Consider the following 25,431-nt stretch of genomic DNA (forward strand, 5'->3'; position numbering starts at 1 on the left):
GGATGTTTGGGAAGTTCAAAGAGAAGTTGGAAGCCTTTTTTTAAATGTGATGCTCAGTTTGATTTTATATATAGATATATATCTATATCTATATATATCTTGGAACGAGCATACATGTTTCTGTTGGTGCTTGGCTGAAACTGCCATCAGGCATGCTAGTCTAGTTGGTCTGCTATGAGATAAACTGAAGCAACTTGTCTACTTACAGACTGCTCTTTTCCTAATGCTTATGGTCAGCTTCAGTTTGTTCTTCATGTTTGAAAATCCCCTATTCTTAATCTATTGAGCTAACCAATTTTTTAAAATTATCAATTAATCGTCCTTTTTCCATTTTTGTGGCAAGTTTTTATTTCCTTTAGGTCCTAATCTGGAGTCTGGTGTCTGTTCATTAAAATGGTTTCCTCTACTTTGTTACCTAAAAATGCAGGTCACGGTGATGTGGCCGTAAAGAAATTTGTACCAGTAGTCAAATAGTTTGCTTGTGTTTGAGAGGTGATTTAGATGGAAGTTTATTAAAAAGCTGAGGTATTCATTTAAAAAAGAAACACACCACAAAACAGTAGCTTAATCATCTTTTCTCTTGTTGCTTGAAAAGCAAGCCAGGCTTCCTGGCTTATGTGGCCAATAGAATGTTTTAACCCATTCTCTTTTTTTAATTTTTTGCTTCGTAGTCTAAAAATAAGAGTGATCCAGTCAAGTGTATCTTCTGTGTATATGCAGGTGGCTAACTTAAGCGCATAGTTGAAGAATACAAATATGAAAACATCTTTATATTAACATTGTGTTCACTCTGGAGCGGATGATCTCTGAACTTGCCTGGCTTATTCTTCAACAAAAGTAAACTCTGGTAAGCACAAGGATGCTAAACCCTTAAAAGTCCTGTCTGGATGAACTGCAATCCTGTCTACTGCCTACTTTTCCAGGTAGCTGTGTGGCTTTCATTCCAGTTGACACTTTTTGTTAAAGTTTTAAAACCAAGAAAAGTGTTTTTAAATGTATATATATCCCCTGCCTGTATTTAATTGTGGAACTTATCTGGTAGCTGCACAACTGGGGTGTTCCTTGAGCTACCCAGACCTAGACAGCACACTTGGCTTGGCCCTGCAGGACGCTGCCACCACAAAAGCCCATAGTCAGAGCATCACTGGTAAAATCATCTGGGTCACCCCAGCGTAGTAGCTTTGTACTGAAAGAATCCAATCTTACAATTTGTTGCTTTTCTTCCTTTTTGACACTTCACCTCTTGAAATTTTTCTTCTTCCCTGAAATATTTGAGTGATCTGTGGGACTGAAGATGACACGGAGCGTGCGGGCACTTTGTGCTGCCTGCTGTGGAGCAGTGCCAGATGTGGCTCCCTGCTAGATAAATGGGGAGACTTGTCCCGTTAGTCTCGTGTGAAAATCACCATTGGCTAGGAGTAGATGGGAGATCATTTTCAGTCGTTTGCTTTGTTGGATTTTTCAGGATGGAGAATAACAATCTTCTCAGCAAGTCACCAGCTGAAACTGCTTGGTAGCTTTTTTTCAAAAGGTACATGTTGTCTGCTTGTCAAACTGATCTGGAGTGCAGTGATATCGGTACTGATGCGTGTTTTAATAATTTTGTATTTAGTGTTGCTTAGCATACACTTAGGTGGGGAGAAAACCCCTTAGCAGGATAGATTTCTGTCAGAAAATGCTACCTTAAAAAGGCATAAAGTACATAATAAGAATTTACCTCTTTCATCAGAAATACTGGGAATTTCTAAATGCATTTCATTTTGGCAAATTTCATTGTTTTAATGTTATTGTGCAAGGCAATAGGATAGACAAAGAAAATACCACAAAAATTGAACTTCTTTAAAATGAAAGCCTTTGGGATATTTTATTTGACAGAAGAAAAGTTTAGGACATGACCAGATATGGTCATCTTGAGATTTTCGAAATTCAAAAAAACTCCACAGTTCAGAAATCCTACACTTTGGTTTACTGTAATTATAAATTTATCTTATATTCAACAATGACAGCAGACCAATGAGCTTGTCTCTTTTTGCTTGCTTGCTTGGGTTTAAACGATTTACTAAGTGCTGAACTGTGGGCTGAATTCACGATATTCTTCAGGATTATCTTTAGAAATAAACTGCATTTTCACCAAAAATGTTTGAATATTGTTGACATTTTCCTAATGTCTAAATGTAGGTGTAATTCATCATAGCAATGTTATATTACTATTAAGTTTTTGCAGTGTAGTTGAAGTACAACACAGGTCCATAACCAAAAAGAACAGGCCATTTCTAAGATACTTGCTTACAAATACTAGCATAGGGCGCATCTTACTGGGTTTGATCGATCTCTTCTAGTGTTCATGTTGTGCACAGACTGAAACATTGAGTTGGAGTGAGTTGCGAAGTTTCCAAGACAGTCTGTGACTGCCTGTGGTCCACAGAGAACTAAAAGGTAAAATTGTTTGTCCTGGCTTGTTGTTTTTAAGCTACTATTTACAAAATATGAGAGTTGATACATACAGTCCTTCCTAAAATTTTTTCCTTGCCAATGGTGGGGGTCTTTGCCATAGGAGAATACTCTTTTGCCATGGGAAAGGAGAAATTATTTGTGCTGTAAGTGAAGAAAGTCCCATAAAACATATTTTCTAATGAGGTACAATTCTCACAGTGGAAGGATTTGGGAACGTGTGTGCTGATACATTTGGAGTCCAAACCATTAGCTTATCACTTGAAAGGAAATCCCATTGCTGCTCATAAGCAACTAATCAAAAGCCAAACACTTCCAGAAAAGAAGCATGAAGACAAATCTAGGGTATTGCTATGTTTAAACACATGCAGTAGGATTGAATACATCACAGATGAAGCAATAGGGAATTGATCCATTGCATCTATGGAAAGATATCAATAAAACAAAATGTCACTATTCAAGTTTTAAATATTAGGAATCCACCCATTGTTGTCCCAGGTGGACTCCGTTTCACTACAGAGCCCTGCAGCAATTCAAAGCATACTTTCTCCCCCTTCTCCATTTCGGCCATAGCAAAAGTAGTCATGGTGTTTCCATTTGGTGTTTTCCTCTGACTACTTGAGAGAGTTCTTTTGTACCCCCGGCTGAAGGAGAGTTGTCCTAGTGCTGGTCCTGAACTAAACTCCACAGAGATGACAAACAGGTAGACACCTTTATGCGGTGCTTTGAAGTAGCCGTGTTCAGGGAAATAGCCGTTTCCATAATTGAGGTAAGTTTCATTAAACCTCAGAGTTTTTTCTTTATCTGGTCCTCCTGGGAATGCTACGTGGAATGCCACCAATGAGTCTGAAAGAGAAAGAGGAACAGGATTTTAGCAGTGAGCACTCTTCTTCCTCTGGGATTGTCAGGGTGGGTGATAGGGTGAAGCCCTACCACTCCTGATTTCTACATGCTCCTTTGTAGAGCTAAATGTTTGAAATGGGCACGTGCCTGGGATGAGATCAAATGGTTCCCTGGAAATATCTGAACCACTACTTTTGGAAAAGTATAAGGCTGAGACCACCCAGAAAAAAAAAAAAGAGGCATTTTTTTTTTCTGTCCTAAAAATAAATTAGTTTGAAATACAGTCTCTGCTTATTTAGTCTTAACTACAGTTTTGCAGCACGGATACCTAAAAGGGCTGATTTTTGCTCTATGTTATATGTCTATAACAGGGGCTACATCATAAAAGCCAGTGCTAAAGCTGTGGTGGTTTTAATTGCGAGGTGCTTATGGCCACATGTTTACAGGGAAAGGGAACTGGCCAGCCAAAGTGATATAAGGTGAAAACTTGCCTCTGAAGCTTAGCCATAAGAAAGAGCGTGTGGTCTCTGGTCAGTCCTCCCTGTTCCACTTGTGCAAATTATAGCAGGTCACTTAATATATCTGTCCACGCTTGGAAGGATTTGGTGCTTTGAGTACGCCTCTTCCGGACTCATACAACAGAGGAAAAAGAAGCAAGACCAGGAAGCCTAGCGCTCCCCATCAGCTTCAAAAGAGAAAGCTGCTACTACATTAACATGAGCGTCCACAAACAAAACTTGTGTTCTAAACATCTGAAGGTGAATTAGTTCAAGGCCAATTTCCCAGCAGCTAGAATGGGGATAATTTTATTGGCCTCAAGCGTAAGTGCAGCAGTGTCTCAACTTGGTTCTCACTCAAACTGTTTATTTTGATGGAGGGGAAAAGATGTAAATGATGCCAGAATTTCTCCCTCCAGCATCCCACAAGATGCTGACAGGTCTCACAACTAACGTGCTCTGTGTGTGGAACTTACAGCAGGGCCCAGAAAGAAGCTAGACCTGCACATGAGTAAGTAAAAGGAAAGAACCTACCTTTCTCCAGAAGTTCTGTCTGCACTGTATTTCTTCCACTTATCATTTGTGTATTTTCTCTGTGCTTCTCAGGCTTTTTCTTGTCTCTCTGCTTGTCTTGACCTTTCTGTTGCCTTCTCCCTTTTCTGGTCAGCATTGACTGAATCTTTGTAACATCCAGACTTACATTTGAGGCAACTAATTCTTCATTGCTTCCAAATAGCTTTTTAAAAATCAGCAGATGTTCCTCCAGCTTCCGCTTGATGGTTGCGAAGTCTGCTGAGAGAATTTCCACAGAAATGTTGAGTGGCTCAATTACATTTGCTATTGTACGATTGCAGCTGGATTCGTGCCTCTTGATTGCCAGGCTCAGGTGTTTGATATCATTCTTCAGAGTCATGATATCGTTATAAGCTGAGCTATCCAAGGAGTCATCTTTGGCAGCCTCGTAGTTAGGTTCCATATGTTCTACGACGCTGCGTTGACTGCTAACTTCATCTAGAGTAGAGGATGTCTGCGTTTCTTCTGTGGGATGCTTAGGAGATATACGAGCATGATGATTATTCTGTTGACCTCTCTCCAAGAGATGAAATCTCTTCATAAGAGATTCTAAAGTCACATTTTGTTCTTGGAGTTTATCTGAGATGTGCCTGAGAGATTCTTGCAGCTGAAATACTGATGATATTAGGATACTAGGATCTTCTTCAAACAAGATTTCCATAAATTCTTCTCCCAGTAAAGCCTCCAGTGCTCCTTCATGCCGCATGGCATCTTGCAAAAGAGAGCTGAAAGAACTGTTGAGATACTTAATGTATCGATGAATTTCTTCATCTTTCTTCTTCAAGGAGCCTATGTCTTCCGAAAAAGCCATAACTTGCGATTGAAGCTGTCTGTTTTCTTCTTGACGGAGATTAAGGGACTGATAGATAGATGGAAAAGCTGAGGAGAGCTCTTCAATTTCATTCCTCAAGAGATCTCTGAAAACTGACTCTAAGTGTTTCGTGTCCCTTAAGTTTGATTGTGTGCCTTCAAGGGAATAAGTGATATTCTTTAAATCTTCCTCCAGTACATCAGTGTCAGAAGATATTCTCTGGCAATTACATTCCTCCATGTACCTCAACAGATCTGAATAGTTTTCCCGAAGATTTGAGAGGGTATAGTTGAGCTCTGAGATCTGCCTTTCCATTGCTGCTTTGTTTTCTTCCATAATAAGTGATTTCTCCATTAAAGTTATTGTAAGATCATCTGGCCTATACTTTGAGATATTTTTTTTTAACTCCTTGAACCACCTCTCTAAAACGGCAATATTCTGAAAGGCCACATCTGACTCCATATAAAGTTCTTTAAGCTGCTTTGCGTGCCCTGCTAGCATGTCATTTATTTGTCTGATGGTTAACTGGGTATTTTCATCTTTGGGACCATGATGTGAGGAGAGTTCTGTTAAATTTTTTTTCAAAGTCTCAAATTTATTTTCGAGATTGTTTTGCTCTTGTTTCATGTTTGCTATGCTGTTGTTGAAAGCTAAGAAATGGGACTGCTGTATCTTATGAAACTTCTTGAGCTTTGTGTCAGTATCTGCCTTGATCATGGTGAGATTGTAGTGAATATTAGCCTGCTGCAGTTGCAGTTGGTTCTCAATATCTCTCTTCACCTGATCAACTTTCACTACGTTTTCTTGAACTTTTGATTCAAACTTAGTTCCCAGCTCCTGGAATTCCTTCTTGGGCACAGTGCTCTCTTGGAATCTTTCTATGCTTTTCTTGTTGGCTTCCACGTCATGGGACAGATTTCTTACCATGTTCGAGAGGTTTTGTAAGCTTCTGTTGAAGCTTGCCCACATAGGGGTAAAATGTTTCCGTAGAAAATTCTCCACATGGGGAAACAGAACTTGCTGCAGAAGCCTTTCCTGTAGATCTGTTAGCAGAGTTTTAAAAAAATAATTCAATTAAATTTAAATTCTGCTTTTGGAACACATCTTAATCTGGCCAGGGTAATTCAACTGTGTATTTTTCTATAGTAACTGCCATCTTACTCCCCAAAATCTGACCACATGATAAATTTTGACAATTGCAAAAATAGCCTAATTTTAAATCAAAGTTACTGTGAAGCACATTGTGTCTTTGAGTCTGCAGACGATAACTTAGATATCTATTGACTGCTCTATTTAATTAATAAAAATATTGCATTTTGAAACACCTGGACAAGCAGTTTTGTAAGTGGCTGTAACTGCCTGTTTTCACAACAGTTCTTATCTGGTGAGCTCTTGCTTATTTGACTGTCTCATAACATTGTTCTTTTTCTGATGCTTTCTACAATGCACCTTCTACTTCACAAAGTTATACAGCATCTTAACAGCTGACTATTCCAGGCAGGAGTAAATAACTTGAAAGATCTGTGAAGTATCTGCACTAGCTGTGAATTATACTAAGGTTTGATTTCTGACTTTAATGTTCAAACTTGAGTGCCTTGAAGTTCACTGGCAACAATAGTCTGTATCATTAGAATATGTTTCTGCAAGCCAATGGCTCCCATTAGTAGGTCAAATTTGGTAGCTCTTTTTTTCCCACTCCTATATATGGCAGGAATAATGTTCCAGAAAAGGGTCGAATGTTACTGGTTTTTGTTTTACGTGCTCCAGTTTGGTATTCCACACTTTGGACTATATAGCATGAGTATGAAAAAAGGACAAAAGCCAACCCTAAACTCCGTATCCCCATAGACAAGAAGAAGCCATAGAAGCAGAAAAGTAAGCTAACAAATTCAAAGTATAAGCAACCTCTATTCTGTTGTTAAGGCATATTCTGAAATTCCAGAAAAGTATGAAGGAATCTACCCTTCATCTCATTTCCCATTTCAAATTACTCTTGACTTTGCTTCATTCATTTGTATTGGAATTGCATCCATTTTTGCTCTCTTTAGAAACAACCAGCAGACCAAGGGATATCATGGTATTTTTGTTCTCAATTTTTCTTTCTGATCTGCATGGTTTTACATGGCCTATTGGCAGGCTGATAGTTCTGTGTCAGACCTCTCACCTGAATTGCTCTGGTTCACTTCTAACACCATGCTTGTACCGTTGTTTTCAAATAGTCTCTGTAAGTCACCTAAGTTGCTGACTGCTTGATGAATATCACTTTGAAGATCATCCAGTAAAGCCTCATGATTTTGAATGACTTCCAACATTTCTCTTGAATCCACAGGTGTTGACACTAATCACAAGATTAAAAAAACAAAGTCATGCAACGGAGTGCAGCGACCAGGTGACAGGTATTCCTACAAGACCTCTGAGGACACCTGTGTACTTTTTGCACTGACTTTTAAGGAGGTTTGTTGATTTATAGCACCTAAACTCGCGGTGTCTTTGCAAAGATTTTTTTTCAACAGTGATGAAAACCTAATATATTTAAATATTAACAGAAGAACTGCAGCCATGCTAGCCATGATGGCAGTAAAATGTTTTTCATTTAAAATCTCCCCACGCTCTTGAATAATAATTCCTTACAAGCCAATTGACTGAAAGCATAGCAAGGTTTAACCACCCGTAATAAAAGGAGAGGATGAAAGAGCAACTGAGGTGTTTCACTAAGGAATCAGAAGCATAGGGTGTAAGTGTCAGAGCTGACTCTTGCTGAGGGGGCCTTTAACTGATGTTATTCTAAATAAATACCTGCTAATTTTAGCTATAGATTTCAAAGTGTACACTGAGAGTTGCAGAAACTGATATATCCCAACTGTACCATCCTGGGAGCCTCTTACCCTCCAGGGTTACCTTTGACATTTCAATCTAATGGTTTTATAAACTTAAGTAAGTCCTGTAAAGCAACTGCTTATTCATTTAGTGCTGAGAGCATAATGTAAAGAGGACTCCCTTTCAGGGCTGCAACACTACCCTAAAGCCAATTGCTACAAGATACTTAATAGCACCACAAGCCACACCACTTCCCCAGAGGGTAAGGAAAGGTCCTTCTTGGATGCTTAGATCGGTAGGATAGAGTGCATGAGATAGGAGTCTACAATACCTCGTGATAACAATCTCAAAGCTACTGGGTAGATGCTCTAAAACAGCATTTTGAATAGATCGTTTTTCTGGTAAGACATGTGCTTTCCTGTGAAAGACCATAGCAGGGCAAGACGTTGAACATCCCTGCCATTGAAAGGTTTAGCACTCTGTACCAGCTGGCATTCTCACGAGGTATCGCTGATGGCCAGCCAGCTTACAACTTTTGAAACTTTTTTGGATGCTTTGTCTAGAGCATTCATGTAGTCTTATACCAAAAGCCCTCATTTATGCCAATAAATGTAGTTGTGTAAAAGCTTTCCCAAATAATACTTTCACTAGAGATATTGTCCATAGCTTATCTTGTTAAAATTGCAGCTAAAAATGGATCTCTTTTTTCTGATCTGTGACTGAGATGTAAAAGAACGGCAAGCAAAATGACTTCAAACACATACTGTGGTTTGAGAACTCCTCCTCTTCCCGTCCTTCAGTTTGATTTCCTGGCACTGGAATAAAATTGGGATCTGCAATTGAGATGTAACACATCTGTGAAAATGTTTTAGACACAGAAGCTACTACACTTTAGCAAGGCATCGCAGGGCAATTTCATGTGTAGTGTGACTGATGTGGAGACAGGCTTCTGCATTGCAGGTTTCTTATGGAAAGAACATCTTGTCTGACGATTTTACTTGCTTATGGTACTGCACTAGCATATTGCATAAACGGTGATGCTATGCAGTAGGGGTGGGGTGATGCTGCATTATTGCTCTTAAGAAATGAGTCTATTGCAAATATCTGGGCTTTTTTTTTTTTTTCCTGGGGGTTCCTATCAAAAGATCTGCAAATTCCTCTTCCTTGTTCCACAGTTACCTGAACTTTCTGATGGCACCAACTACAGTGAGTGATGCTGTACAAATGAGGAGATAAAGATGGAGCAACTGGTTTCAGTCAATGAGTGTAACGAAGGAGAGACTAAACTAGAAGCACTGTATTTGGTAATATCTTTACAACATTATAAATGAAGGTCAGGCTGGGGCACCACCTAGAGATAAGTCTATGAATAAAAGCTATCTGTGAAGCTAAACCTACAGAGATAAAAAAAAAAGGCACTCCTATTTTATGTGTGGAGTCTGTAGGTGAGTTAGACATAGATTGTGTGAAAATTTTCACACAGGTGTTTGCCTTTTTTGTTATGGTTGCCTTAATTTCTAGAGGGAATTACCTTTTATCCATTTAAATTCTCTTTTTCCTTTTAGTGTATTACTTGCTAAATCCTGCCAATGCCATGAAGCGCTCTGGTTTTTAAACCACACTGTCTCCCCTCTCTTCTACTTAGCAGGTACATGCATCATTATTCAGCAGCACAACGGGTTGTAGTCGTTTATTGTTTGTAAAGGCTATTGCTAGAGCTTCCGTGGCAGTAATAACCTGGGCACCTTTCTCCATGGGTAAAGATTACAAAGGTGCTTCTAACAGAAGAATAAGTAGCTAATGCTATTAGCTACTAATTGCAGCTAATTATAACTACTCCTTGTTTCAAGGTACCGGTGATTTGGGACATAGCAATCCAAAGAAAATAAGGCATTAATTCTCAAAAAAAAGAGGGAAAATGAATAGGCAAACTTATTTCTTGCCACCATGACTGGCGTTTAGTCATTAATTCTCACGCTTTTTCTCTAGCTTTCCTTACCATGCTGTTCACAGTTCTTGCCGATAAATCCAGGGCAGCATTTCCACTGCAAAGACTTCAAAACCTTCTGTTTCACTTGATAGATTGGCTTCAGAGCTGTCCTGTACCTGGGGAGTAAGGGTCTGGGCATTAGACTCCAAGTTATTGTCAGTTGGTGTCACTTGGGGTAAATTCGCTGACTCTCGCAGCAGTCTGGTGCCAAGTGTGTCCTAGATGACTAATGCAGAACACAGTAAAGAAATTTGTCATAAACTGTATGACTGCTGCTTAGTAAAACACTTGGGCAGTCCACAGCAATTTTTTTCCCCTACATAAAATTGCCTTTCAGGACTATTTCCTGCAACAGGAGATGTGTGCAAATTCTTACACGCTGACATAAAGGTAGCTACTATTCAGTGAGCAGGGCTCCAGTGCTCTGCCTCATGCTTTTTTTTAAACAAATATTCCTAAATTTCACTCTTACCAAGGAAGATACAACTTTGGTTAAAAACTTCACTAGAAATAATCGTGAAACTTTTTTTTTTGGTTGTTATTCAGAGAAAGAGAAAGAAATTGTATTAACAAATAGCAAAAGCATTTTTGCAATTAAGTAACTACGTAGATGTGAAAACATATGAGTATTAAATATTATTTCACTTCAAAGGTGTGTTGTGATTCAAGGTATCCAAACTTAAAAAATGAGTCAGTGCTGGTGCCTTAAGGTACACTATTGGGCTTCCGCAGTACCCTTTGGGCAGCCAGTCCTTCTGAAAGGAGAGTAAGCACTTGGGCAATTGCACATCTCTGACTCCTGCCATGTAAATAGTCTCACTGATGGCCACAGGCAGAGATTTTTTTTTGAGTTTTGCATGGGTATTATGACCTGAAAATCATGGAAAAAGTATGGTCTCTGTTTACTTTTCTCTGAATAAGCGTGTGGGAGGATTTGAAAAATCACTTAATCACCTTGCAGTCCTGTACTTGATGGCTTGGAAAGGCAGTTGTTCTCCCAGGTTACTTAAATGCCTGATCACCTGAGGTACATAAATCAGAACCTTACATCACTTTGGTATTAAACTGAGTTAATGCTTTTAATTGTTTTTAAAATGTGTCATTAAATACTTCTGAAAATATTATTTAGGTACTTCAGACAAAATTCTGTTCGGTGGTTTTATTTAGGGTACTTACATGATCTTCTGGCAGTCTGGTGCTCCAGTTAGACAGGGCTGTTGGGAATTGACAATGTACTTCTCCTTCATGCAGGCTTCTATGTATGTTACCAGCCGAGACTGCAGGAAGGAACACCAGTTCCTAGTGGAAGAAAGACATGGGAAAGGAATTTGAAATGTCTTTTTAAGCCTGTGCTTGTAACACTGCCAAGGAAGAGTGAAATGCAGAAGGGCCTTCTGGGTTTTTTTTCTTCTTTTTTTTTTTTTCCCGTTTTTGTCAGCTGGGTGATGAGGAAAGTGGAAAATGCTAGCTTCTCCCTCCACTCCTAGTTCATTTGTTTTCATTTGGGATGTTTATCTCAGTTTGTTACAAAAGGGTTGATTGTCTGAACTTTGATGCATTAGTTCCATTTCCAGTCCTTTCATTTAGCAGAAGAAATTTCCAACCCATGATAACCTGCAGGTTAATGTCACTTTAAGTGTCAAATTGCCTTTCTCGGCATGTTGCCATTTCAGATGCCTAATGACTGACTCATCAGGTTGAAGCAGACTGCTTCTGAAAACTTAATCCAACATAAACTCCATTAATAATCAGTGTCTCCCTAAGTATTACTTCTTCAAGATAATATAGTAACTGATTGGATTTTATTAGTTAGACTAGCTTTGAAGTAATTTCTCCCATCACCTGCAGGAAAACAATATTGGAAAAATGAGAGTTGTTTTCTTGGGTTTTAGTTTTATGCTTCTAGCAAGGACAAATGAGTTTTACTGGTCTGGTAGATTTTCTAAGTCAGAATTATATAGGCAACTGTTAATTCCAGAGTGTAGGTAAGCCTCTTCCTTTTCAGGAGTTTAAAGTCAAGACATGGAACTGTACTGTTGGTTGAAGTTTGATGGTTAAAATCTAAGATGAGAAGTGACAGTAAGTGAGGAGTAGTAACTATAATGGGAAATGGAAAAAAAAATAGTTATGATTAGCATCTGATTAATTAGTAATTGCAACTTTTGTTCATAAACTATGCATGTATTCAACACATTATTTCAGATAGTGTGTTTACAGAACTTCACCGGTTAAGCACCAAGGGATCCTGCCATTCTGTATGGATAGCGATGAGTAGAAAAGGGATGTGATGGCTTTGTTTGGCCAGAGGAGCTCTAGGGAGATAAGGGGTCCCTGCTCTCTCACTCTGTAACTCTGGCTACAAAACCTTCAGAGGAAGGGTCACTGAACCAACAATTGCATTTTACAGACAACCTCTCTTAAAGACAGTCTGGGGCCTTGTGTTTCACAGGAGTTTGGCTACGTGTCCTGCCTGTTGTAGGAGAGCACCTACAATGGTTATTTCTAAAACTGTGCACACGGGGCACTTTAGGAAGTTGCAACATATCACTTAAAAACATACTGGTGTCAAAATGTGCTAAACCTCTTCTTTAGGGAAAAGGTGGCGTTGAGTAGTGGGGAGAGAGAAATTAAACCCTCACGGCTATAGCTAATTCACCATAACTTTTCAGGGCGTCTCTGTATAGACAGGTCCAAACAGGCTACCAGGTTAACACAGTTAACCTTCTGGTTCCTGTCTGGGAAATGGAAGCAGGGATTGGATTTAGTTCTTCTTTTTGAATGAAGATGCAGTTTTTGAGGGATAAGGGGCTCAGAGTGCTACGGTGACTGTGGCAGCTCAGCCTCTGTGGTTTGGGCTCTAAAGTGGTGACCGTCCACAGCCCATGCTGCCTGGGCACCAGGCAGGCTGCAGAGGACTCCATCTTCCCAGTGACCCATGAAATCCAGCTCTTCCCCTTGCAGCAGAACCTGTGGCTCCTCTAAACATCCCTTGATGCTCACTGGGTTGGGGCTGTTCACTATTCTCAACCAAAACGCTAAACTCCACAGTTTAAATCACAGTCTTGTTTTTCAGAAGGGAAGACTGGCATGAAATGAGTTGCAAAAGGGGTCTGAGGCCTTCACCGCTCCCTTGGGGTAAAGCACCCACAGAGGAAACAGCTCGCTGACTGTCATGAAATTAGCTGTTCTGGTTGAAGACCACTTGGATCTCAAAAAATGAGCTAGATGTCTGTGTGACAGGTGTATTAGTGATGACAAGAACTGGTCGTTATGGTATTTTTTTTTAACATTGTTCTTCCTGATACGGCCACTGGCAATTCAGTGTTTGGAAAGTTTGAATGCCCAAGAGTAAATCTGATGAGTGAGTAGGTGCTATTTTCACATGATTTGGAATTTTTCCCTCCTCTGTCTGGCATCTCTAGGGGTCTGCTGTTCTACCTCTAGTATGGTTACTCATAGCCATTACTATGAGCCTTAGAGCTTGCTGGTGTTAATATACACAGCGTATCTGCTTAAATGAAGCCTGGAGAAAAATTAGAAATCGCAGTATATGCCTTTGTGCATACTATTGAATTCCTTTCCCTTAAGAAATCACCACTAGTTTCTCAGAACAAAAGTAATATCAGACCTTTTACAGTACTGATAGTGTCAGATGGGGTATTTGGAGGTATCGAGGTTCTTGTACTCTGAATTTATTGCAGCTCGTGTTATAATGGAGCAGAGCATTGTGTGTGGGAGAGCTGTAAAGAATAGCTGAACTTCAGGCAGTATATTTTTAAATGGGAACACAGGAACCAAATCTCTGATAATCAGCATATATGGAAAAAGTTTGCCCCTCTGAGAGAGTTGCAGAAACAATGGGGAACTGAGTCCCACGCAAAAGCAGAAGCTGCGGCCACAGCAGCCAGGCGGCCAGGAGAAGGGAAGGAAGCTGGAAACCTCAGGAGGGAAAGGGCAGACAGCCTGGGCTAGCTGGGGATGGTTTACCATGCCTGCTGGGACATGGACAGCCTTTCTTGCTCCCCCGTTTCTTAAGGAAAACGTGATTGTGATTTCAGCAAACACCCATGCAAGCAGAACTCCTCATCTCCTAGAAGCAGGGTCAGGAATGTGGCAAAGCCTGCAGTGCTGGGAAAGCAGAACGGGAAAGCAGAACAGGAATGCAGGCTGCTGCAGCCTTTGTTGTGATTTCAAGCCAAAACAGCTGTTTTCGTGAGCTGAAGTTTTAAGGCCTTTACAAGTGACTGAGGAAATTTTTGTTGGGTATTATCAATGGGAGTCTTTTTTCCTATGGGACAGAACCAGAAGACAAATCGTCAAGTTTTCATTAAATCATTACTCTTCCAGAGTCAAACGCTCTGCTTGTGTCACTGGGCGGTTCAGTTAAAGCCGGCAGACCCACACACGTGCTCTGGCTGACGTCTGCCTCTGAGCCGTGCATGTGCCCCCCAGGCTTTATAAGCCTGCATTGCTTTTCAGCGGTCGGTGTAAGATGAAAAGTTCTGAAACAGAGACTCTCATTGTGTTTGCCGTTAGGCTGTCCTCTCACATGTGCCTGGCAAGCCATAGCTGGGAGTGGCTTTTACTCCCTCAGATCCTCTCTGCCCTTTTTTTTCTGGGGAAATAAAGTGACCCGATGCTTCTGCTGGAGTGCGCTGGCATCCTTGCGAGGTGCAGTATCTTGGGTCTGCCCGCAGGATGCCCGCCAGCTCCGGGCAGGAGTCTGCATTCAGTGGGGAAACCTCCTTTTAAAATAGGATTCTTTCGCTTTAGTGTTTTGTTCTTTCCTAATGAAAACAATCCCCACCCTATGAATCATCAGCTGGGCTGATTTGTTTTTCCCACCATATGCTGCTCCCAGACACGTCCTTTGAGTCGTGTAGGCCATACAAATCTAAACCAAGTGTTGACGTGCATCAACACGTGTGTGAGCAAGAATGTGGCACGGTATGACTGTGACTACTTTTGCTATATTGCACATGTAAATGTGCACACAAATTTAATAGAAAACATGAGGATTACCTTTCCAAACCTGTTAATGAGTTGGACGTACCTGTAGTGCTTCCCACTTGTAGAAAGGGCTTATATTGTATCAGAAATGGAATCAGTGTTTGATCCCAACTTGAGGCTTACTTAGGACAGTTATTAGCAGTATGCAGAATGAATAACATGGAGAAAAAGGGAATTTGATAGTCTCAAAAATTTCCTTTAATGGTGGTCACATTTCTTTGTGTCCATTTTTCTTTAGTATCTGGTCACTAGTTCTCCTTCACTTGATCTTAAAAGCTGAAGTGCTACGTGATACCATGTTTTGGTTTTAATACTAAAAACCTTCAGTGGTTTTGAGTTGCGTGAAGCTTACCAAAATTTATTCTTTTGTCAAACAAGTAAGTAAGACCTGTTTTTCCCATCTGTAATGAGCTGCAATATAGATATGTATGCACAAAGGTGAAACTTTTATTGCAGTATTTTTTGCACATCTAGTCAAATGCTTCCTTCAAGGAAGCTTTGATATTTCTTACTAAAAATACTCCTTAGCTGTATTAACCTTGAGGGAAAATATGTCATTCTTTAATGTTAAGTGGAACAATTTAAAGACTTACAAAGGCTTGAACTAAAGTTCAGTGAGGTGAGCGGGACTACTTCTGCTGGCACCAGTGGGCTCTGAATCAGGCTCTGAAGTTTCAAAGAGCTGCTCTTTCACAAGTAGCCCTTCCTTTATTCAGCTGGAACACAGCAGCTTTGTGTTCTGCTTCTGTGTTTTTTCTCCCTCTTTGTAATTCTGTTGCTTCATTCACTGAATATATAACCAGCTTAACACCCTCTGCTTCCATTCTCTTTAATGCACTTTCCTTTTGATTCAAGGCTCTGCTGCCAAGGAGAGAGGAGTAGCAGCTTTCTCTGCAGTCTGGGGAATGGTAAAGTTTATAACAATACTACAAGTTAGAGCAACACTTGAGGGAACCCTAGCAAATCCAGGGCTACAGATGTTTCATTTGTTCAGTTGCGTTTCCTGTTTTACATTCCAAGTAAATTAATCCTTTTTCTTTAAGCAGGAAAAAAGGATCTGAATAATTTTCTTTACTAGACTAGGGTTTTTTTTTCTAGGCTTTCTTCTAATCTCCTTATTGAATAGAGTCTTCATATGAATAGAGTCATCCAGTTTTGCCTTATTTTGAAGTAAGTGTGTTCTTTTGTCTGACGTTAAATACATCTGATGACAAGGTGTTCTGTATTTAAATAAGATTCAGCAACTTTAGGTTAGCTCAAGCTCCTTTTATTTGAACCTTTAAGGTCTTTAAGCTATAAACTGAGCAATGATATTTTTTTCTTATGTTGGATACTACTTTTGCTTTTACTGAAACATTGCAAAATGCAAGTAGTTCTATCTCTGATTCTAGAATTTGGCTGCGCCAATAAAATAAAACCCACAGAACCAGGAGATAAAGTGAGATGGCTGCTCTGCAGTAATTATCACTGCTCAATTGAATCGCTTTTTTCATACACTGCTACACTGACAATCACAGCATGATGGTGTGAATATTGTCCCCCAGCTCAGCTAGGTACTTTACATGCTTTATTTTTCTTAGTTACATATTCTCATGATTGGCACTGCAACGCATAATTTTAGACACTTCCTAGGCCAGTGGGATTTTTGCCTGAACAAAAGCTTCAGGACTTCAGGACGTTGTTTTTCCAGAAGTTTTGTTATTCCTTTGGCTGTACAACCAAATTGTCTTTCACATCAGTTTCCTCCTGTTTCTAAAGCCAGTTTCTATAATTACTTGGAAAACTCCTGTCCAGCCATTCCTGTGCCTACCACCGACAGAGCACAAAACTTTTCAGGTCCATGACACTTTCCTTTTCTATACAATGCAAAAGGCACCAGATAAGCAATGATTGCTGCTTAAATGTGCTACAAGATGACAATAGAAGACTATGTTCTTATTTAATCAAGTGATTTTCTGCTAATGTGTGCAGAGTGACTCCTGGCTTATACCAGCTGAAGTGGAAAGAAAAAAAAAGAAAAAGAATGAGGCATTAGCTATGGAATAATCTATGTTCTGTTTTTCCCTCAGTGCAAAATTCTCACTGACAAGAAAAAGCAGTCTCAATAAAACAGAGGAACAGAGGTAAAATATCACATTTAAATTCATCTAAACTAGGCCTATGCAAGTCAGATTTAAGTCAGATGTATCTTTTTATTCGTTATGGAATGCAGAAGGCATTCAGCTGTTGAAAAAGGTGCTGGCTCTCTGAGGGAACACAGTGTGCCACTGGGCTTTTAATTAGCAGCAATTAGTGATTGCTGGTGGTCTGTCAGTGAATTCTCCATCTCTTCCTGAGCAGCCCTGTGTTACAACTAAACAGCAGAAATTCTCCTATTTCTCTGCCTTTCCCTTAGGATGGGTAGACCTCCCTCTCAGGCAGGGTCTGGCACCTTCCTGTGACTCATCCCATGAAACACCCGGTTTTTCCCTGGGGTTTAAGCAGGCTGGTGGATTTCTGGTTTACCTTAACAAGCTGGGCTGAAAAGAGTGGCAGTGGCAGTTTGAAACATGTGGATTTCCGTAGTGCTGGAAGCCTTCCAGAGCCCTGAGTAGTGCTGGTGGAATGCCACTTTTATTCCAACAGTAGTGCCAGTTAATTTGTTATCAGCTGGGACTTGTCCTGCAGAATATCCTAAAGACTTAGTGCAGTGAGGGCTTTCTGAGCAAATACAGCCTTGAACCTGGAGCCTCACTGGGAGCAGACGCCCTAGAGAAAGCAGGCTTGGCTGGGAGCTGGTTTTGAGCCAAATCCAACTGCTGTACAAGCTATTTCAGAGAAATAAATGGAAGAGGTTTTTCCTCTTCACAAAGTGTCACAGCCGTTACCTCATCTATATTATCCTCCCCACAATACAAGCTCTACAGCCCGCCCAGAGTGCAGCTTACACTTGGATTTCATCTTTTGATTCCTGCAGACTTAAGTTCACCCTGTGTAGAGCACACTCACTCCTTTGTCCCACCTTGTCTTGAAGCAGGAATGGCAGCCAGTGGCCACCTACTGTCACAGCTGTGCTGATGCCAGCGAGGCAAAGGTGCGGGGGAAGACAGGCTTCCCAGAGGGCATGAATCCAGGGTGCAGACAAGGTGTGCCAAGGCTTGCCATGATTGTGTTTTGGTCATGGGTGTGATTTTGTTCAGGGTCGGCCACCGATCATTCATTCAAGGGGTATTGACCCGCAGGAGTAGGAAGCGCTGACAGTGGTTCTGTGGCTGTGGTGAAACCAGAGATCCCTTGCTATCTGCTGAAAGAATGAACGGCTGCAGCTTGCACTAACGAGCTCTGTGACAAAGGAAATAAAACAATCCTGTAGGCACAGAGGGTTCGATAACACCTGTGTCACATGCCATGAAGCTGATTCACTTGCATCAAATACCCTAATGGGGAGCAATTCCACCTGCAGCTGTGCAGCTCAACAAGAGAGCCAAATATCGAATGATGGCTTTTGTCAGCAGTCACTGTCTGAGGCAAAAGCTTAACTGGAGAATTTCCTGAAGTCCTGAAAGGAGCCAAGTGCCTGACTTTGATGGGAAACCATTGCTTCTGTTAATGAACTTGGCACTGTGGAAGCTATTGTTGAGCACTCAGTGGCCATTCCACTAGTTCACAGGATGTCAGGGGCTGAAGATCACATTTGGCTGCATTTCATCCAAACGTGTCTTATTTTAAGTATATGTTCTATGCCCCTTTGCTGGGAAATTTCAGTATCGCGTAAGCTTCCTAAGAGAAGTCCCTGTCTAATTTGGAAGAGATAGATGAGTTGGTGTGAAACTGCTCTTAATTAAATCAATGGATATTTTCCTGTAAAAGTAGACAAAGAAAATAAGCTATTAAGGTTGAGCATTGTTCTGACTTTCCCTAGAATAAGTTTATCCCTAGTTAAACTGATTTGGGTTTTCTCTGCTTGTCTATAGTTCAGAGGATAGTTGTTCTGTATTTTGACACCCCATATAATCAGAAAAAGAGGCCTACTTCTTTGTGGCTGTCTCAGTGCTGAATTAAGGAAGAGATGTGTGTTTCACTGAGATAACAACACACCTGGTTGACATCAGGAAGCCTTCCTGTAACCAAGGGTGACTTCATAGAATCATGTGTCCAAACCTCCAAATATGTTAATGCAATTAAGGATTTACTTATGCTGAAGATTCTTGCCTCTGCTATTTATAATTCAGGTGGCGGAGTTTGGTTTTGGTTTGTTTGATTGTTGTTTTCATTTTTTGCAAACACATTGCAATTGTAAGAAAAATCCCAGTAGGTGCAAGATGGAGCATGTGTTTGCAGATTAAAGAGAAAGACAGAGAACTAAACCACCTGCCCAACCAGAGGGCAAATCCAAACCAGGAGCTGCTTGGCAATGATTACACCTTTGGAAAGACAGAGGAGAAGGTCTCTGAGACTTTGTCATAGCTGGGGAAACCAGCTTTGGGTGCTGTGCTCCTTCCCATCTCATCACCACAGTCCATGTCTCCCTTACTGGGTCAGCCGTCCATTTGGGGACCAACTCTGTCAGTGTGGTTACTGAGGGAGAAAGTTAAAAATAACCTCTGCTTTTTTCCTAAGTTTATTTTTAACCTGGAACACTTAAGTGATCTGGTTTACAGTGTTACTTGCCACACAAGTCAGGTCAACTGAGAGTACGGGCAGCTTTGGGCTTTGCTGTGGTAGCATGTGGTGGAATTGTACCTTTTAGATGCTTCGTTTATCTTTTTTTTTTTTTTTTTTTTTTAAATATGAACACTAAGTGCATGAAATCTGAGGTGTCAGCCTGACTGTTCTTCTTGTTGTGGGCACCTGGATTAAAGCCAGCTGGCTGCAATTGTGCTCAATGCTGTGAAAAGATAGGAGCTTTGGGCTACAGTGCTCTGCTAGTGGTGCTTCAGTGCGTTGCTTGATTTAAGAAATAATCCCTTTGTAGGGAGAGAAAACAAGCCCTTCCAAGTATAATTGCAGTAGAGGTCTTTCCATGGATCTCAGAGCAACAGATATAAATCCGTGGCAAGGGTATAGAGAAGATGGCATGTTCTTCCCAGGGCCAGGGAACCTTTCTTTTCAAAGGTTGGGTCACCATGTTCCTGGCCCTCATACAGCCGTATGGAGGAGGACATGTATTCCAGTTTTATCTGCCCAGGTCTGAATTCTACAGCCTGAGGAAGGGCGCACAGCTGTATACTTACGTGGCCCTCTCCTTCAGCTCCCCTGAGGTCGGCTCAGCACCATGCCTTGCTCAGGCATGCGTCATTACCAAGTATTTGATGGAAGTGGCTCTAAAGAAAGAAAAATCTCCGAAGTGGCTTGTCAGTTTAGGACAATTTTCACAAACTATCAGGTGTGTCATCCACGTAGCAATTATCAGAATAACAATAGTGATGTATTATCTCATTGACATGTTTATTGTCCCTTTCAATATGACTTATTAGACAGCAGTTGAATTGGTTACACCTAGTGGTAAGTATCAGAGTAGGTGATGAGCTAATGCAAACTTGAAGGCTCTTATTTGATATTGGGTCACTTTTAGAACTTCCACATATCTGGTCATGACCCAGGCACATTTTCAAGCCTCATTTTGGCTGCCTGTGTCCGCACGCAGGAAAGCCACCAGTAACAACACAGCGTTCCTATAAGGTTCTGCGTTAGGCATCTTGTTTATATGGGAAATGAAGAATGCAAATGTATTTATTACCTTTTTTGGTTATTATGCATTGAGGATTTATGAAATCCAGAATCTGTTCTTACTGTTCTTTACTCTTCAGCTTCCATTGCTAAAGCAAACGCTAGTACAGTCCAGCAATTTCACAGTACAGATCTCATCATATACTGGTGCTTTCATTTCCCTTTTTAATTCTGCTGGAAGTTTCAGTACACATGGATCCATTCACCTCAGCCATAGAATAAAATGTTTAACCTCAAACTGATCAGCTCGTACGAGGCACGGCTGCTGGGGGGGGGAAGAAACAGGTGATTTCCTTTGGAAAATTGGCCTTTTCTGATAATTTTGATTTTTGTAGTTAACATGTGCAAACACTGAACATGCAGAGCTTCTCTGGTGCACTCAGATAAAAGCAACAGCTGAGATGCTAAACTGTTACCTAGTTCTTCCTATAAAGAATAGTTGAAACAAGGATTATTATCCACACATTTCTTTTTAAAAAAAGTCACCTAAAGGCCAGTGATGTCTCACTGATTGTCTTATTTTAAAACTCTTATTAGAATAATTGTGTTATTCTAAGAGGAATTAATTAGTAAAGTAACATATCCAAGCATTTGACTGGGATCTAAGGAGTCATTTCACCTTACATGCTGAAATAGAAACCAGAGAATTCTGTCTGACTAATTACCTTGGACATGTTAGTCACGGTGGTCTCAATTATTCAAATAACTGCAATGAGAAAAATAATGCTCTAATTTTTTTTTAAATGTAAGACTATTTTGCAACAACCACTATTTCTAATACGTAGGCAAAATAGCAAAAGGTCGGAAAAACCCATCATTTTTGTTAGAAAATGATGAGACAAAACTTTACCTCAGAGACAATTACCATAGTTTTTTTCATGTGTTTATTTCCTAGTTCTGAAAATAAAGTGTTCGCTTATTTCAAAAGTGAACTAGAGGCTGGACATGGCTTTGGTAGGAAATTACTTTCCACCACCCCAGGCATTTTTGTGGCATGTCTTTATCTTCCTGTATCTCTCCGTTCCTGATGAACTTCTGATGCTTTTCTTCTTGCTCTCCCCTTTAAGAGATATAAGCTCAGTTCCGCAGGGTTTTTTCCAGGGCACCTGTCACACATGTGAGATACCAGATTCATGACAACTTCTTGCCTGTGCATAGCAGGGTACTCTGGCCATGAGTACTTGAGGACTTCAGGCTCTGAAGGTACATTGCTTCAACCATTTGCAATGACTTTGGGAATCTGGAGGGTGGTTACAAGGGGAGCTGTGCTGTCCCTTCTTATCTGCACTCTCTCCCCTCAGTTTTAGACATAATTCTTCTCAAAGTCTCAGATTTCTTTCATGGGATGTACCAGCTTCCTGGGCTTGTGTGCGCTATAAAAGAACAAATACCTTAAAACTACTGCCAGGCTACGTTTTTGTTGCCTGTAGTCATCAACATAGTTTTATAATTGGGAAGAACATTATGATTTGACTCATTATGCAACTATCTCCATAAAAGGAGGAAGCATTTCTCTTCTTGGGAGGAAATTAGGATGAGTAATAGCTGGTCCTGAACTGAATTACACAAGCTGGTGCTGAACAAGTTGCATCGCAAAGGAAGAAATCCGTATTAGGACAGTATATTACAGCATCTTGCTGACCTCTACGTGCACCTTTTTACACCACTGAATTTTCAAATTGCTCTCAGCATTTCAACCAGCAATCAAGTCCAGAGTACCACTTAGGCTTTGTTTTCCGTCCTCTGACAGTGTCTGAAATGCATTAACCAGGAGTTGGTGAATTAACAGAGCGTGTCATTATTGAACACTACCCATCAGGAAACTGGAAGTCAACACTTACAAGCTTTAGAAAATGACTTAAGGGTAATGGTGGGAGATCAGATTTGTGGGACTATGTAGTATGAAGGGCAACAGGGTTTGAATACACTCACCATGCAGGAGGCAGGCCTTAATTTTACATGTAGATGAGATCAGAAACAAGATCACATACTTTAGTTTGCATGAAAGGCAAGCATGATATGAGCAAGGTTTTGTAGTCTCTTTCCATCTCCCTTTTTACCTTTCCTCAGGAGCATTTAAAGGGAAAAATAGCAGGGTATCCTAAAGCACTGAGCTGTGAACAGCACTCTCTGTGCTGCTGTTTCAGCTCTCCCAAACAGGGCTGTGCAGTACCCATTCATCAGGGCTATAAAAGATGCACTCACCGCCCTGCTTTGTTTTCATCTATTTTAAACATTTAGAGACCTACTTGCGTGCCCTGTAAAACTTACAAAAATCATAGTGTTTGGAAATGTTTCTAGTGAAGTACATGACTTTTCCGCTCAGGATGGCTACTCTTCTCCTATAGGTTACCATGAGAAGCGTTTCACTGTCATGAAAACATTTTGGAGGGGTTGAATCTGTAGTCATTTTCATGCTTATTTATTATTCCTTACCTTGTTATATTTACTCCTTGCTATTTTTATTTTTCTAACATCCTGCCATTCTCTTTCCCTTTCTATTTCTGAGGCCCAAGCCTGCAGCTAGGCACATTCCAATGATGGGCAAAACTTGTCATGATCAGCAAAAATAATCAGCATTGGTTTGTGATGAGAAAAAAGTCAGTATATTAATTTCATATAGTTCTGTTTTGCCAGAAATAGCGTTTTGTTTTATGGTGCTACAGCAGGACTGGAAAGCTGCACATCTGCCAGTTGTGTGCTGGCACCTAACCCCATTCTGCCTCCTCGGACTAGGACAAAGAGACAGTCCCACCTGTGGCTTCATCCTCCACAGCAATTCAGCTTTCTGTTTCTGTAGTTAAAACATTTAAAGCCCTCCTGTTTGGATATAGATTGGTCCCTAGAATCTAATATATTTTAATGAGAAACTTCTATTGAAAATGGTCCTTTATCTAGAGGATAAAAAGGCATCAGAATCAGACAGGACTGCACTACCGTTACATGTAAGACAGAGATTGGGGTACTTACCCATTTCGGAACTGTGGGCTCACAGTTTCCAAATCCTCTCTCTCGTCCTGATGTGGGGAGATCATACTTGAAGGGTAATCTTGAGTATCCCCCCTGAGCCCTTCTGCCTCCCAGTAAGCATCTTCCTCGCGTGACACAGGAGTTCTCTGGGAGTATGCAGAGGTCTCATGAATTCGTGGCTTGTGCACGGAACCATCGTGGTACCCGTGAGAGTCTGAGTGTTTGACCAGCTTTGCCAACCCTATTGCATTACAGATGAGCAAAAGCTTCACTAGCATCGTGGGCTTTTTCCCACACAGTTACACCTGTCTCTTGTTCTCTTCTCTGAACCTCAGCCTGGATTAATTCAGGAATGCCCCGGCAATATTCTTTAACTGGAAAGTTGGAAGAAGGAAGGAAGAAAAAAAAAAAAAAAAAGATATGTAACAAAGAGCGGAAAAAGCTTTCGACCCTCCCAGCTACTGTGGAAACGTCCGTGGCTATTGAACAATGTGAGCCTGGTTCCTGTTGGGGCTCAAATGTCTCTGACAGAGGGGAAAAAAAAAGGTGGTAGGAATATAGCTTATTCAAGGAACTTCTGAGCTTGGCTGCCTTCTAAACTTATCTGTGAACAGGAACTTGGCTTTTATCAACTGCCTTCTCCCTCAGGCACAGGAAAAGGATGTTAGCTTAAAGGAAAGGAAGAGAAAAGAAAGGAAAGAAAATACTAAGCGGTGTAACAGACTCTCATTACCATGCCAGAAAATGTCACAGACCTGCTTGCTCCAGTGTCTGCACATGGTTTTTTTTCCCTACAATTTAAAGGCTGAAATACCTTGGCTTTAGCAGCAGAATATTCATGGTATGTACAGCTGTGGTGGTGCAACACACATCTCCCCCCTCAGGTGGTTGGAGCAATTTCTCCCCGACCCGGGCCACATAACAATACAATGGACAAGAATATTACCTGAGATACATAATGGTCTAACATAAACAAGAGAAAAGGCTGGAGAGTAACAGACCAGAATACTATGGCAACCCCTTAGCATACCTGGCTCCCATGAGTACGATGGGAGCTTGGGAACAATAACAATAATCGATTGTTCCTGACAATGTATGGACAGTGCCCAAAGAGGGGGGTGATACCAGAACTCCAAGACCTGGCAAGTCCTGGGCTTGCGCAGCTGATAAAAAGTGCCAGAGTATTCCATTGTCTGAGTTGGGCCGGAGTGGAAAAGTACCTGACAAAAGCCAATTTTCTCGGACCCTATAAGCAGCAATTCTAGCGAGAGCCTTGGAGCTATTGAGGTGGTGGAGGCCCCATCCCTGGAGGCATTCAAGGCCAGGCTTGATAAGGCTCTGAGCAACCTGATCTAGTTAGAGATGTCCCTGCTTACTGCAGGGGGGTTGGACTAGATGACCTTTAAAGGTCCCTTCCAACCCAACACATTCTATGATTCTATTCTGGATCACAGCAGGCTGTGACCAGCATCTCCCCTGAGTCGGGACACGGCTCGGACAGACACCTCCAGGATCAAAAGGCCAAGGTGAGTCGATCCCCCCTCGAGTCTCAGTTTAGGAATGACAATGCAGCGTGAGTATCTACTCCAAACTCAAAGAGGGAAATTTAAACTATAGGCTATGTAGCCTCTCTTTCACCCACCTCTCTATATACGCATTAGCTCTTATGAGTGCGGATATTCTCATATTTTACTGGATCCAAGTATTTGTCTGTGTTCATGTTAAAAGGGGCACCCATGGCCTCATTGGAGTTGCCCATT

At 40.9% G+C, this 25,431-nt stretch overlaps 1 protein-coding gene across 1 annotated transcript; it reads right to left on the bottom strand.

The window, feature by feature from the left end:
• Nucleotides 1-1,835: 1,835 nt before the first annotated feature.
• Nucleotides 1,836-24,150, bottom strand: MMRN2 (multimerin 2). Its single transcript, XM_054206915.1, has 7 exons — nucleotides 23,672-24,150; nucleotides 11,159-11,281; nucleotides 9,992-10,098; nucleotides 8,757-8,825; nucleotides 7,340-7,513; nucleotides 4,326-6,218; nucleotides 1,836-3,297 (listed from the first exon to the last, which is right to left on the bottom strand). Exons 1-7 carry the CDS (start codon nucleotides 23,947-23,949, stop codon nucleotides 2,909-2,911), a joined length of 3,033 nt encoding a protein of 1,010 aa, XP_054062890.1. The 5' UTR covers nucleotides 23,950-24,150; the 3' UTR covers nucleotides 1,836-2,908.
• Nucleotides 24,151-25,431: the final 1,281 nt, after the last annotated feature.

Source organism: Rissa tridactyla, chromosome 6 (genome assembly GCF_028500815.1).
Source record: "Rissa tridactyla isolate bRisTri1 chromosome 6, bRisTri1.patW.cur.20221130, whole genome shotgun sequence".
In the NCBI taxonomy this organism is placed as follows: domain Eukaryota; kingdom Metazoa; phylum Chordata; class Aves; order Charadriiformes; family Laridae; genus Rissa; species Rissa tridactyla.

Bases quoted from the DNA above. Each gene is read 5' to 3' on its own strand.
- MMRN2 (XM_054206915.1), bottom strand. From the start codon at position 23,949: ATGCTAGTGAAGCTTTTGCTCATCTGTAATGCAATAGGGTTGGCAAAG. The intron at 10,099-11,158 runs GTAAGTACCCTA...CTTACTCCCCAG, and splicing joins CCAGACTGCCAGAAGATCAT to GTACAGGACAGCTCTGAAGC. The intron at 6,219-7,339 runs GTGAGAGGTCTG...CTCTGCTAACAG, and splicing joins AGTGAACCAGAGCAATTCAG to ATCTACAGGAAAGGCTTCTG.